Genomic DNA, 15,927 nt, shown 5'->3' on the forward strand with positions numbered 1-15,927 from the left:
TCAGGGATGTATGCGCAATCCCTAAACTATTGACAGTTTGTGAGGAGATTCCCGCATGGTTTCGTAAGGGGTGCCCCCGTTATCTGATCCCTGTCGATGCTTTCACGCGCGCACGGCGGAAAATGGCCTTGGAACAGCAAGAAAAGTCATGATAAAGATAGGATAGCGTTGTTTCCAAGTCTGCATAGTGAACCTTCACTTCCTTGGTACGGTAAACAAACTCACGTAAAGACAGGATAACGCTGTGCCCGAGAAGGAACAGTGATCACTACTCAGTCTCGAAACTTTTCGAAAATAGAGCAAGATGGAAAACGTACTGACGGCTGTGACGACACATGCACCATGGTCTAACACGCATTGCAGTGAAGATGTACTTATGGGCAAAATTTGCGCATTACTAACACTCCAACTTTGCTCTTAGCTTTGTCGATTATTGGTGCCGGTCAAGTGTCGCGAAAATACACTGCATTAAACGGCCTTTCTTGGGATTCCATGGGATCAGTTAGAAACAGTAATGGTGCCAATACTGAGTTTTACATGCAGGAATCCTGATAAGGGTAAAAAAATCGCACATTCAGCTCAATTTGCGTTCATGAGCTGTGACTTTGATCCTAGAACCCTCGCCCCCCCCCCCCTCCCCACACACACACAAACGACTTCACTATCAAAGTGTAGACCCAAAAAGGTGTGAGCCATAAAATTAGGACTTACAAACTCGAATGCTTTCTTTAAATCGGGAACAATTATTGATACTGTATCAACCTAGTTAACCACACACATCACAACTTGTGTAATCCATGATTTATCCTGTGTAAAGAGGCGCTCATTTTGGTGGGGCAATGAATGTGTATTAACCTGTTTGATAATTATTGTGCATAGACATACTCTAACATATTTGCATGTTGGTGAAAGTATCTGGTGTGAAAGTGTATTGCTTGTTTTGTGTATTTGTTTTTGTGTGAGTAAGATTTAACATGCCAAAGGTTGGGGTGGCCAAAAGAAAAGCATTGTGGTCTGTTGAGCTGTGAACGATTTGATAACGGCAAAAATTTAAGGAAAAGTCACATTTTAACTTCAAGCCAAATTAAAAAGTGGCCACAAAACGCACATTGTTGTGCAAGACTCGCAACTTTTAGCGATAAGAATTTGTATGAAAAACTCAAGCAGTAGTCAGGACTGTTAAATTTTTGCAAGAAGTCCTGTTTCTTGTCTTACCTGCTTCTAGCTTTTCATTCAGCGATACATGAAACAGTTCGACGAAGCCTACAGCACCAGATCCCACAATGAACGATTGTTCAGACTGACCATTAATTCTCGGAGCATGATAAAAAGAGTAAAAGTGCACTGACAAAAACTGACTGTGAAGAGGTTTACCTGCATGAATTTTGGTTCTCACACAGTCGCACCTGGAGTTATTCCCCTTGTGTACTTTTTATCACTGCATGCTGAGATGGCGGGTGTGTCTTGTCAACATTGTTTGCACTTTCTCTTCTTTCTTCTTTCTGTCTCCAACAATCACAGGTGGCGCCGCAAGCGAATAAGATAGAGGCCCTAAGAATAAATCCCCCATCGCCGTCACGCCTATTGTTTAACGGCTTCAAAGCGCTACCGCTGCCCAATAACAGTCCGTTCGACTTCATACCTCAGCTGCGGCATTAACCTTGCATTTTTTCTTTCTTCTTCCCTGCGTACCATTTAGGGCATGCTCGTGCCATACATGTATACTCATAGTGTTGAGGTGCTGCCCATCCATCGCCTTTCATTTGCTGCATCTATAGCGGCTGCAAACAGTATTATAGCACTGAACCACAAGCGTAAAAAAAGCACACACGACATGTCAGTGCAGTCAACTGGTCATCAGTCCGCAATTCACTCATACTTAACAATGTGTGCAGCAAAGCTGAGGGGAATGCTTGTTACCAGCCTCCCGTTTTGCTACAAATGCTGTGCAGTGCGCATCAATAAAGATTTATGCGCGCATTTGACTGCCACAGATGTCAACTTAAGAGCAGAAGCAGCATCAAAGAAATCCTAGGATTTTTACTGTCACCCTTCGTGCTATATCTAAAGAAGATATGGACGTGAAAGTTCTGCAATTACTGAATAGATGGCTACTCATTTTATGGAAAAAAAGGCAGGCAAGTGCTTGTTCCTCTTGCAAGCCACCTGTTTCATTTTTTTTTAAATTGTGGGTCAGACTATTCATCATACATTAAAAAAAAACTTTACAGCCGCAATTGATGAAGACATAATAGTTTGTACTATTTAGTGTCGAAAGAAGCAGGGTTGTTAACAGAGCCAATCAAATGCCACAAGGTGGTGCACAAATGTAGGCTTCATGCAGTCCGCACTCATGCCTTGAAACACTCATAAACAGAGATGTTATTCAATCATACTCATATTCATTGACTCGCTGCATTCTTAGTTTTATACGCGTTTTTAGCAGAGTATGTTGTAATGCTATTAACACACTTCACAGCGATCCAAGTCTCCTCTTTTTTTGTTCTCCGTATTAGCGTTGTCACTGTCAAAAATTGCACATATTACGGCTGTTGGCCGGCACCTCCTGCCCTTTCAACTTTCTTTCCGCGTATTTTCTACTCGGCATTCACGCTTTAGTGCAAGAATAATAAATGAGAGCATGCAGTGCCATTTTGCTGTTACTTCTACCCTTCGTGATGCGGTGTTGGTGTACACAACTTTCCTGTTCTCTTGTTTCACAACCCTAATAAAATTAACAGCATGCTGAAATCCACCGTTTTGCCCCTTCTTCATTAAGCCGTTTGCACTTCGCCGAATGCCACAAACATCCCCCTTGATGGCAACAGCAGCAGCATTTGAGATGTCTGAAGAGGCAATATTGGTTTTAGCTTCACTTTTGGGGGGCGGTGTTGCCACCCGCGGATAGTCCGACCATACGCCCATTCATAAACTTGCCTGATCAGTCGCATACTCTAGCATTTGTAGGATGGGCACAAAACATTCCCAGCCGCCAGCTATCTTGGTGTCCTATGCCGTAACGTCGTCGCATTGGCGACTGCTGGCGGCAGAGAGCAACAATTTCTACTGCACCCAGCTTGCACTAAATCTGCCGGAACTATATTGTTCCGGCAGGTGGGTTTTGAATAAGGGCTGAAAATCTTCGCGTTCGATTTCTAATGCTGCTGCTGAGCCGCCTTGGGGCGAATGCACCCGCCTAGGGCCGGGCTGACGCGCTACTTGACTAACCCCACCACGGGCCACAACCGACTGCCGGTCGCACCGAGTGTTTCTGGGTTGGACTTTCCTGCTACCAGTGACCACGAGCCGTCCACTGTCTGGAGGTGAAGGTGGGAGTCACTTTCATCTCACATTTTTCTCCACAGTCTCTGCATGACCACGTGCTTGTTTTGGTTATCCGGTCTCTACACTGGGACCTAAGAAAATAACACGAATGTTGGGCTAGTCGGGTCATCTGGAAGCAAGACGCGTGGGTAAACCTAACAAAACAGCCAAAACACCGCCTATGTGGTCGGCTGCGTGTCCCTATGGTAGCGAGGACATAGCGCTACTAGAGTGAGACAGGGGGATTGCACGGAGTAAATCAGATGTTTAGACGCCGCAGATGTGTCTGTCGCAGGGGGAGCTTCGGTTGAATTTCGCGGGGTAAACGCTGCAGAACCAGTTGAGATGGCTCTCTGAGGTTCACTGATGAGGGGATTCGCTGCGAAGATGGGCTCATGATATAGAAAAGAGAAAGGATACCACACTTATCACACTAAGCAGAGAGAAGGAAATAGAAACACTTTGTGGAAGGAACACCGAAATATTCCACTGAGAAACTTGCGCTGCACAAACGTAATAGTATCATTACAGTATCATGATATAATTACAAAAAAGAGTTACTTCCTTCTTAATAAAGCATGATTTAGTGAAAAAAATGACATTGATGTGATGTCGGGTCGTTAAATTGTCACCATGCCCAACACAAAGGTGATGGTACATCCACAACTACGTGATATAAAATTACAAAAAAAAGATGGCAGAGATACCTTGCGAAACAAAGCATAATATCGCGAAATTATTCACATTGACGTAAGGTCGTCGATACGCCCCTATGATGCACTAATATACTGCCGCAGTGTCTTCGGGCTCAGGAGGGTTTGCCGATTGGCTAATTCATTCGTTGTACTTGAAGGATGATCGTGCAGTTGCGCTGGACGTTCGCATTAGCAGATCAGTGATCATCTGCTAAGTCTTCAGGCTGGATCTGTTTCTATGGGAAGCGTGTGGTTGCGCAGCATGGTTCCAACTTTCGTAGCGCTGCAAATACACTAGAACAAATTACGTCACTCAAGTGTGGCGTGTATGATGAATCAATAGATTTTTGGTATTCTATTATTCTGGTTACATTTGAACAGCTTCTCATTATAATTTAAAAAATAACAGTGGCCATTTGTCGTTTCTAACTCTGTTTCTGAAAGCTTTTGTGTACTGACACGTCGATTACCAGCATTTCACTGCTCACGCTCAAAAACAAACATCACCCGTTTTGGCGGCCAAAGATTATATTCAGCAAAGTTTGGGTTTAGGCTCATAGGTTCGTGTAGCGCAAAAAAAAAAAAAAACGGACAAGCACCGGAAGACGGAACGGGCACAAGCGCTAACGTCCAACTGAGCTTTATTGACAAAGGCACAAATTTAAGCAGGCATGCCAGACATTATCGTACTCGACAAATAAAAGAAAAGTTGCAAAGCATTATGACGTTTGCACACAAAATGAATTTCGCAAGGATGTAACCTCAAAAGAAGCAGCACGAGGAATCGAATATGGTGGAAGCCGCCCCTTTTCAGATATCCAATCTCTTTCGCAGATACCTCCACGGACGGTGCTCTCACTCAACGGTACCCAAGGCGTGCTTTCTCAGTCGCGCCAATGATATCTCGTCTTCTGACTGACATGCTGAGAAATCTCTGTACATCACTCATATACGACGCAGCGCTTATATGCAGCCATGCGAATTTAATTTACCTGGGTATTATAGAAGCACTTTCCTGTTTGAAACGAAGCGACTTTATAGTTTGAAACAGCGCACAGACGTTGCGCCACTTCGCGCAAATCTTCGTTCAATCGGTTTTTTCAGCGCCTTATCCAGCACCTTGCCCCGTCTTCTCTTCATTGTGTGTCCTCGTCTACGTGCGCTCTTAACCCCTTCAAGATTCCCCACCAACTAGTCCACCAAACCATCCTCGCTCAGTTTGTTTCCGGCCTCATCGTCTCCTGTAGACGTATACGTGCACGCTCACAGGACGCTTGAAGCAAGGAAAATGTGCCCTTTTCACACCAATGCCGTGTCATTTCAAAATGATGGCTGTGGTTTTGGAGAATCCGGCGCGGTGTCATTACTGCTGGGTTGAAGCATGCAAGGCCGTACTCAGGGTTCAGGTTCGATGGTTTGCGGTTCTTTCCCAGCGGGAGTTTCATGCAGTGTGGAAATTCCACAAACTATAAAGGGCTAATCCCCAGCGCCCTTTCTGCGTGCCCACCTACAGCATTGTCAATTCCTCGGAAAGTACGCTCCCAATCGGCCAGTCAAGAAAGACTGTTCATGCACCAACAAGGTGCTAAGTAGATGAAGCGTGGGTATTCTGAGCAGGAAGGCGCAGCTATGGTTCCCAAGTAGGGGCATTTTTTTCACGGAAGCAGGAAACAAAAGTGCCCGAGACGTTCGATAATCGGCTTGCTGGCATTTCTTACGTTAAACATGTCTCCACAACATATAATCTCGTAGCATAGCTATAGATCTAACGCGTAAATCACCTTTTTAAACTTTTTTCCGCTACTTTATGGCAGGATTGAACTAATACGATGTCCTCGGCCGCGCATAACGTTTGGATGGCTACAGGGAAGGGCAGTGTGCAAGCGACTGTTCCGAAATTGTTTCCTTCGAAACAAAAAGACTTTAGCTCTCAGCGTCGTCCTTCAGAATCTTTCATAGCAGCCCGATGTTTTCCGCTTTTCGTTAGAAGTTGACTGAATCAACCGCACTTTAAACAGAATGGCTTTTGCAGCGGAGCTTATAGTGCAGCTTTTTCTCAGTATCTTTTTTTGCCCGTTGCGAAGATCCTTGGTTGAAATTGTCGGATAATTCCTTAATTAAGCCCCTCTGATACTCCCACTGCCCCTTTAAAGTCGGCGTCGCTATTATACAAACATGCATTGTTGATAATGCATTTCTTCGGGTGCCACATAAGTACTCTGATACCAAATAAGTTGCCCTAAGAGACCTTCAGGAAGCTCTGTCATCCCTGTGAAGCGCATTTTACCAAATCACCTTAAACTTAGCTTCACTATTATACATAAATGCTATGCCGGGAACATTTTTCCAGGGGCAGTATAAGACACCTGATATTAAGCTATGGCGGCCATAAGGACTTCAATTAAATCCCGGTGAAGCGTTAGCGCTGTACTCCTAATACCTTTAATGTCGGCTCCCCTACTGCACGCAACTGTATTGCTTGGGAGACATTTTTAAAAGCGAAATTCCAGCGGCCTTACATGCGGTAAGACCTAGGGTCTAATATTTAATAACGTTTTGGTGTACGGCGAAAGAGTGACGCGTCAAGTGTTAAAGATGGAGAGAGTTTATTTTTTGAGGAGCTGGTGACGTGGCATTACCTCTCTGCCGGGCGAAAAGTTGTGGTTTATTATCTCAAGAGTGAAAGGTGAAAGTTAAGGCCCAACCACACACACGCGTAAAACCGACGTACTCGCGCAACGACGTAAACCGGCGTAAGCGCGTAAGGAACCGGCGTACTCCGGCGTACGCGGAATGCATTGGTACGTGCTTGTTACGCCCAAGTCACGACGCAAACTTTCGGACGTACGGTGTTGACATACACCTTTGGCGGTGATGTTATCGGCGCTCAGGTCGCATAACAAGACAGTGAATTGATAAATAAGCTAACTTCACCATTCATTATGCGATAAAACGAAGTAATTTGTAAAATACGGGGACCAAACAACCGGAAAAAACACGCGAAGCAACGAGCAACTATGGGAGCAAGGCAGTTTTACGCCAAATGTAGCGGAAAGGTTTGGTGCCTGCCAAGTATGCATACTAATCCTTAACGTTTTTTAATGTCCCAAGAACTGTTTTAGTTGTTTCTGTAATAAATATACGTATTTTTGTGAGAATAGGCATTATTTGCTTTATTTGAGTTAAAATGTAGTTGAACTGGTCGCCACAAAGCTGAGTCCGAAGTAGTCGAGCCACTCTGCGCGGCGCATTGGTTTACGCGCGCGTTGCGGCGATATGTGGTTACTCGCCCTCTCCGACGTCGTCGGCCGGCGTAAAGGCAGCGGCGTATGCCGCCGCAGGCGTACGTCGTTGCGCGAGTACGTAGGTTTTACGCGTGCATGTGGTTGGGCCTTTAGTGAAAAGTGCGATGGGCGTTGCTACGATTTTCGAATTGTCGTGTTGCGATCCTGTGATCAGATAATGGTTAGTTTCGCTGGACGTCCATTTGAACGGTGATCAATGCGGGTTATTATTTTCTTTGATAGCGGTTATAAATATCACATGAAATCTTCCCGACACCTCACGACTGATGGTTGATTGATTGTAGGGTTTAACGCGCCGACGCAACGCAGACGATGAGGCGCGCCGTAGTGGATGGCTCCGGATTAATTTTGACCTTCTGGGGATCTCTAACGTGCGCCGAAATCTCGTACACACGGGCGTTTCTGCTTTTCACCTCCATCAGAAAAGCGGCCGCCGCGGCCGGGAATCGAGCCCGCGACTTCGGGGTCAGCATCGCAACGCCTTAGCCACTGGGCCACCGCGGCGGGCACGACTGATGGTTACGTAGCATGCTGACGCACTTTGATGCCGCCACGGTGCCGGTATGTTGACACGAAAGACGAGGTGTAGCAACACTGCATCTGAGGCTATTGGGATGCTTGAGAAGTACTTCACGAAACAGACAGCCGTAACAAAACCATTCGAACCAGACTAACCTAGTAGAGGCGAAGCGCGAGCCAAAAGTTTGCTCCATTGTTACAACTGTAAACAATTTTGTATGGTTGTATTCTTACCAGTGAAGGTTATGACAAAGCGAAAACTGAGATGAGGCCATAATGTGACGTTAGAGAGGCGTATTTGACTCCTACTTGACTCCTATTTGACTCCTATTTGACTCCTACTTTCTGACTAGGAATGTTGAATCCCAGCCCGCGGTATATCTTGCTCCCTCTTGTCTTCCCCACCCCTTCTCCTAATGGCGCCCGGATGCGCCCTTTTGTCACACCGCGCCGCTCCTCGCGCAGGGGCCTTCGTGGTATGATTAACTGCGTCATCACGGATGTCTGCTACTGCTTTTCGAGATTACCGGGAGGAGCCACCTCAGCCAACTTTCGTATGTTTTGTCTTTTTCACTTTGAAAGGGCTTACTTAAAAGGATATATCATTTTAGAACGCAGCTCTTAAGGCATAGTTTCGTATTAATGTACACTCGAGGGAAATCTGGCGCTAGTGTTTACAAGAGCCGCGCTTCAATGACCGTGTATGTTCCGCAGAAGCGTTTCAGCGTTACTTGGCATGGCTCACCAAGAATTTCGCGTTTTTTATTTCCTCTTTCCTGTTTCGTGTTTCCCGTAGTTATTGTTCTTAAAACACTAGTTAATGTTATATTAATACTGTGAAAGCATAACTAATAAAAAACTCTTTTGTTAGTTATAACTCGAACAGCTTCTTGCAACCTGAATCAGAAACAAAATCTCGGTGATGTTGTTGATTTGTCGTCGGGAGTCCCAAGATAAGTTCCAAGCCAGGCCAGGTACGAGGGGAACGATATCAGCCGCTATGACGGTGCCCATGATAGCTCGCGACTTCAGCGACAGATTTCTCTCTAGTATATGGAGGCCAGGTACAAGATACAAAGAGCCATGCTTTTGAATTTTAAGGCAAACTTTAAATAACTGAGTAAGATACGAAGGACAACCTATGAAGCAGTGATGATTGACAAAATACTTTCTCGTTGGGTCCTTATGACGTTAAGGGAACTTGTTTGAGAGCCTTGGTGGCCACAGACCACAGTGACCGCCAACATTACTGTGCGATTATAGGGGTTCATTTTGTTTAACTTATTCGCATAACTTGAACGGTGGCATACAGCTTCAGACTAATAGCTCCATTTGCAGTAATCACCCTATCGTGTAACTGCTGGCATCGAGTAGCGAGAAAATTAAAAAGTTTCAACATTTCATATTTTACCGTCAAATACATGTGGAATTGAGTTGAGTAACCGGAGGCTAGTTTGTAGAGAATAGCGTTGTATTAGGACGAAAGCTTTCACTGTCTCATTAAAAGGTGACTTAGAACGAGTTTGGAACCGATACCAACGCTACAAAATCGGTACTAAAAATATCACGTGGATCAACGAAGGCTAGAAGAGAATCAATGCATGCCAGCCGTCTATAAGAGATAATCAAAGTTTACAAAATATAACTAATTCTTGATTAGTGACTCATAAAAATTATTAGTAAACGGTAATTAGGGTGCGATGAAGGTAAAATAAGATAATTAAAATGGATTCATGGTTGAGCAGTGATTAGCAGAAATGATTAGTGAAGTAAAATTAGGATGGTTTAAGGCACAGAATAAAGGGACCGTGAAGATAAAATGCAATTTTGGTTCATTCGAAAGATTGTCTACTTAGGATAACATAAGGGCCTTAGGATAACAGAGACACCATTCTTAAGGTAAGCTTCATTCAAATAAGCTATACAATAAGGAAAACAGGATATGCATGCGAATCACCAGCTGCTTCCCGCACTGAACTTATGACGTATTTTGGGCAGCTCGTTTCGATTCGCTGAGGCCAACAAGATCTAACACAAATAAAAAGGGATTAGAAGCTTGTAGAATGAACTATTCGCGCTCAAATTCAGTGCACAATCTTTATAACAGTAAAAATTGTGGTTAAACAACGAGTTACCAACGAACTCGTTAACAAAGAAGCACAGCGTCTTGCACAATGGCGACAGACTGTGCCTAACACAGCTGTAAGGTGCGCTGGGTTTGTCTGACCCGACATTGGCCAACTAACACAAGGGGCTCTGCTTTTGTACTGGGGGGGGGGGGGGGGGGGATTAAAAATACGAACTACAAAGCGCACAGCCTCCGACGCATGCTGCACCGTCTGGCTGCAAAGTCGGTAAACTGCGCGCATGCGCACTTCTTCGATAGCGTTTGAGTGCGGTCTACTGTTATGGGAAATGCTTGATCAAGAATCGACACCATTTATTTTGAGGCTCGTTTTTACGCTCTCTCACCACTGAGAAGGATGGGAGTCCTTGTTATCTGGTATATTCGGGAGCCAAACGCGCAGCACGCTGATCGCCGCTAGCATGATGCCGTTCAACAATCACCCTGCTCAGTGGCGACGCCGCTGGAAAAGGTGCTTCAAAAGAAATCGCTATGCGTCGCTTCTCGACCAAGAATTTCGCGCAACAGCAGACCTAACTTTCAAGCGCTATCGAAGAAGGGCGCATGCGCGCAGTTTACTGCCTTTGCAGTCAGACCGTTCAGCATACGTCGGAGGATGTGCGCTCCGTTGTTCGTATTTATTTTAATCATCCCATGTATGTGGCCCAGTTTGTCGAGTTACAACCATGTTTTCAGGAAACGATAACTTTCAATTGTAACAGAAACACGGGAGGTCAGACGAAAAACGCGCGTGAGAAGTTGTCCTTGAACGGTATCGCTGCGCCATCTATGAAAGCGTACCAAGCGTAACAAAAGGCCCCTTTTGTTACAAAAATAACAAACGGGGCGGCCTGCAGATAGCGGAAGCCTCGGTCAAGATAATAACTTTTGCTTTCGATACCTGTCCTTTATATGTCATTGCTGATGTAACGAAACATGGGATGCAGTGGGAGAATTGAAATTTTTGCTTATATTGGTTAATTCCTCAAAGAATAAAGCATCATTTGCTACCGGACAATTTCTGAAGGCACTATAAAACAATAAAGAACATCTCTTGCATAAAACAAACTTGTATTTTGTCTTCATGGCCTCTTTAAGGAGGATTAAAGTAGGGAAGACGCTGACATAAGGTAGAAACTAAAGTTGATTAAGATAGAATAACGTGGGTGTGAGTGGGTGTCAATATAGCGCTGGGATGGTAAAATAGTGATACGGTAAAATAGCGTTACTGTTTCGTCGAATGGAGGTCCTGTATATAACAAGTACCTTCCACGATAGTACAACTTGAACCGCCCAGTTGGCGGTGGACGTGAATAAGTATCGCCAGGTTTTCGCCTACGAAGCACGTAAGAAGATTTAGGTGCCCCCCCCCCCCCCCCCCCCCCCGAGACGGTTTTTTTTTTTCTTTTTTGCTTGTTTTCGTGACCCCTTCAAGCGCCCGTTCCAGCGTTGAGCGGCGGCGACGTTGCCGTCGGCGTAACCAAGTGAACGAGGAGTACAGGGAACGATGAACGAGAGCGAACGTTGAGCGCAGCGGGGAGTGAGTGACGGTGACAGGGAAGAGAGCGTGAGGAGAAAAGTTGGAGATACAGTGGAAGCATAAGGAATAAATCGGGGCAGGAGAGTATGGCGGGAAGATGAAGAAAAGGCGTATTGCCGTACGAAAGGTGCTCCACAGCTGCGACCTGCTATAAGATGGCTCCAGGCATGCTTGCGGCGACTGCTGTTAAACGCGCCCACGCATCACCCATGCGCTACTCCCCGTAATCCCCGATTAGTGAGGAAGTCGTACCACACTCCTTTCAAATTACCGCGTACCACGCTAGTACTGTACGCGCGAGATGCCGTACTGAGAGTTGTCCTGATCATAATAAAAATAGTCACATCCCCCTTTTTTTTTTGGGGGGGGGGGGGGGGGGGGAGGGTGAGTTACACAACTCGCGACGGTGCTTCGTCTGGCACTGCTGCTAAATCAGCTGGCTCAGAAGAGCGCGATTCTGGCGCTACCGATGCTAGAAATAAAATGATCGCCCAGCCGAAGCCGTACCTAAACGGCGCCGCCGAGAGGGCCCTATAAAATTATTTACATCAACATTCCTCAAAATCAAAAGACTTATTAAAACTGCATTTAAATTTCGCATCGGGATGCATAGTAATCGTCGGTGACATTTTTTATGTGGAATGGAAAGCATGTGCCGTATGCCCCGTAAGCAAAAAGAAGCTTTGGCCGGTTCACGGGCAGGCCGGGGAAAGCTCGACAGATGTCTACGCCTCACGGATCAGTACGAGTATCCGGTCTTTGTTGTAATCCGTTTCTTCCCTAGTGTCTACAGTGTACAATTTATGTGCCTTGGATTCTCAAATGTACCTGGAAATTCATCTGGCTGCACGTAAATGCTGCGGACGTGACTGCCTGTGAAGTGTTTGGCATAAACATGCATGTAATGTTGATCAAAGTGACTTGCCACTGTGTTCACGCGTGAACGGCGTAGCGTTATGATTTTGACGCGTGAGCGCAGATCGTTTTCAATACCACTGCTGATATGCCTGTATTTTCCCCCACATGCCTCTCTGGGGCCGACGGCAGAGCTTCGTGTGCTTAGAAGCATGACGTGCGACTACAGAGGATGTTCATCCAGGCTGATCTTACCGTGCTTTCTGTCCGTGTTAGTCCAGGTATTATTGCGGAGCGAATTGTGCTGCACTTATTTTTAATTCGTGAATTCGCACACCCACAAATGCATTGGCTGCTTCATCATTTGTGAGTCGGGCATGTAATGCGGAAAATACATTGCGCTGTTAGGATAACGCCTAGCATCTGCTTATAAAAATAATCGTATCTAGTTCCCCTTCTTTCACCATTCTGGCGTTTAGTTCTTATTACGTATGCCGAAAAGATTTAAAATTCGTGACTTCATTTTTTGTTCGATTGATGTGTTCATTTTTATTCTAAGTGCATAAAGATGACATAATGAAAAGGTAATAGCTTGGCAAACAGCGCAGAAAACTAGGAAGAGCGCTGAACCTTCAATTAATATTTGTCAAGACAAAGAGCTTCAGTTTCACCGAATCTATCTCTATAGCTTTTTAGCGGTATGGTGAAGGAAAATTGGCGAGCCAATAAACTTGGACAAAGAAAACATAGAGAGGTCGCTAGAGAGAGAGAGTCATAAAGATGAAGATGGCGAAGAGCTGCAGCCTCTGAATTTTAAAACCGTACTCTCTTTAACAGCTGTAAGAGTTATAACTGACTTTTGTTTTCACCCTGTCGCACCGTAACGTGACAAATGTTTTTGTTTCGTTGGGTAGGATTTCTCGCACGAAGACTTCCTGCACCCGTCATCTTCCGGACTGACACTGTTCCTGGCGCCATCGTCGCTGCAACGAGCGCCCTCGATGTGGAGCTCCCTAAAGTCTGGCTTCGGCAACATCTTTGGGAATTTCGGTTAGCCTGCCGGTAGCCCAGTTCAGCTGCACGCACGCTCGGCGCGACCAGGCAAGCGAAGAACGACCCCCACCGCGCCTTCCGCCAGCTGTGCTCGAAGAAGGCGTTTCTTGTGCTGTGTGGTGTACCTTCGCACGGGACGTGTACCAACGTCTCTCGCCTTGGATGGGCTGCTCACCGCTTGCAGAAACCACAAAGACTCTGACATTCCATTACCACATCCAGAGGTGCGTCACACCAACGTCATCGTCATGACTCATTTGTTTCGAAAAGCGGGTATCCACACATGCATAGAGTTCTTTTTTGGGGCTGCATACATTGTGGGTAGAGTGTAACGAAGATTTGTACGCGTAAATGGTGTCGCATGCTTCGCAATGTACGCACGCGTGTCGTCCAGGAAAACGCCCTGGCGTCAACAATGCACTACAAAGCTGCATCACCATTTGGGTTGTCTGTTTTGCTTATCATCTTCAGTCCTCACGGCTACTATCTCTCCTTGCAGAAAACAATGGTGTGAAAATGCACAGAGAGCTGACACTGCACATGCGGCTCTGCCGTGACCTTTAAAGTGGCATCTACACTCGCGAAAGAGTCGCGCCATTTTTCTCGTACACAGTCACTGATTTTCGTCTTTGGCAGAGCAGTTTTTATTGCTTGCGAGCAGAGCAGGACGTCTTGTGTGCGATGTTTTTATAAAAATGAACGAGTCAATGTTACTATTAAAAAGTCAACGGTCTTATCTTCGACAGCGTTGGGATTCTTTTTCGCGTTGTGTCTGCTTGTTTACTGATCGCCGGTCGACAAGCTCTTGCTTTGAGAAACTGCAGCCGCTTGAACTGGTTATTCCGTGGCTACGGATGCAAGCGTCCGAAACAGGTTAATTGCATGCTTTCCGTAGCCCAGTGCAGCTAGCTCAACCAAGCTTTTTCTGCAAGCAGCGGCATACCACGGCTGAACCAATGAGATGCATGGTGGTAAGGTTTGTATATTTTGGTACTGCTACAAAATATTGCTCCCAAAAATGTACGGCAGTTAAAGAATTAGAAACACGCAGCGGAAATCATGAGCCATTCCACTCTAACGGCGGATGACAGCGATGCTCGAGTCCGGTATATACGAGGCGTCCCCACTACGACGACAGAATAGAAGTGAAATTCGAAATAGGTAACGGCAACATGTCTTCACGACGGGACCGCTGCCCCGAGGATCCGGAGAAAGCGTTTGGAACGCTTATAAAGAGAGGGTAGTGCGAACGCATACTACAGACACGGCCGACCAAGGTCGCACAGAGGCTAAACTTTGAGAAATCGTGGCTGTCAACCTGAAACTCTTCATCTTGAAAATGGGGCCTATTGATAACAATTTACTTTAAATGCACATCCGTCCGATAGGCTTAAGGTGTAAATAACTTTATCTTAAAAATGGTTTCTATTATCAACTACTCTACTCCTAGTGTGCACCAAAATGCCGTATAGGCTTGAGGTCCAAATCAATGTTTTGAACAGACTGCGTATTCGATGGTCACTGCGTGCTAATAGCGCACGCAGAGACACACACCGAAACGTTAGTTTTGAAACGCCTAGTTCTTCAAAGACACGTGACCTTTTGTTTGCAGACGTGAAAAATCTAACGAACCCTAACCATGTAAGTTTCGCCAAATAACGCTCGCACTGAGGCCAAGATTCTCAGAGAAGCAGGTGTAAAAATGTAATTTAGTTAAGAAGAAAATTGGACAAATTAGGGCCTGGGTGAGATTCGAACCACGGTCCTCCGGAGAGCGAAGTTAGCACGCATCCCCTGCACAACTGCAGCTCCTCGACTTCAGCGGACTGAAGGCGGTTCTACTGAATGCCTCGTGGCACTTCGACACAGAGACGTGTATTGGGGCCTGCAGCAGTAATTTGAGGATGCGTGCTAATATCAGAACTACCAATTAGGTGAACAGCAAAGTACGTTCCAGCTCAATGCCCCATCTGCTTGCCGATGCGAAGGTGGCTATGTGCCAGGTGATAGTACCGCAGGGGAGAAAGGGAAGAGGAGCTAGGTAAGAAGGACGCTCTTTGGCAACTGGATGGTGCTTTTTTTTAATTTCAAAGATCTAGTTCACAACAAAATACACTTATTTCAATCTAGAACCATTTCATAAAGCAGAGTTATTGAGCTCGGCTTACCTTTCACGAATAAATCCGAAAATTTGCCGCTGTTGTTGGCTTGCGTCCTGTACGCTTCAGTGCGGGCATAAAGACGATTCACGCCACAAAGAGGCCCGCGTCTCAGGTAAAACAAAATTTTCACATAGTCCTTGTCAAGGGAACAAAACTCCGAACCCGCCCAACATGCACTTTTTACTATCTGTGGATGCGAAAGCATTAAATGGCCCATTGAGCGAAAGCATTAAATGGCACAAGAGACCAACTTGTCAAATGCTTAGCGCAAGAAACTTTGGACTGGAAAAAAGAGAGACGAAAATTTCCATAAAATTATGGCAGCAGCTAGGACCACATCAAATACCAA

The 15,927-nt window shown here is 45.6% G+C and overlaps 1 protein-coding gene across 6 annotated transcripts in view; it reads left to right on the forward strand.

The window, feature by feature from the left end:
• Positions 1 to 14,159, forward strand: part of LOC144145482 (carboxypeptidase D-like) — a 114,342-nt gene extending 100,183 nt beyond the window's left edge. For 4 of the 6 annotated variants that reach the window (XM_077677121.1, XM_077677120.1, XM_077677122.1 and 1 more), the window contains exon 10: positions 13,278 to 14,159. In XM_077677121.1, coding sequence (XP_077533247.1) covers positions 13,278 to 13,418 — 141 coding nt within the window. In that variant the 3' untranslated portion in view covers positions 13,419 to 14,159. Of the gene's footprint in view, positions 1 to 1,521; positions 2,757 to 8,308; positions 8,398 to 13,277 lie in introns of those variants that run through there. The other 2 variants (XR_013317506.1, XM_077677119.1) reach the window with 2 other exon arrangements.
• The last annotated feature ends 1,768 nt before the right edge of the window (positions 14,160 to 15,927 follow it).

The sequence above is a fragment of the Haemaphysalis longicornis genome, unplaced genomic scaffold, assembly GCF_048455015.1.
Source record: "Haemaphysalis longicornis isolate Haplotype H1 unplaced genomic scaffold, Haemaphysalis longicornis Haplotype H1 scaffold_7, whole genome shotgun sequence".
Taxonomy (NCBI): Eukaryota; Metazoa; Arthropoda; class Arachnida; order Ixodida; family Ixodidae; genus Haemaphysalis; species Haemaphysalis longicornis.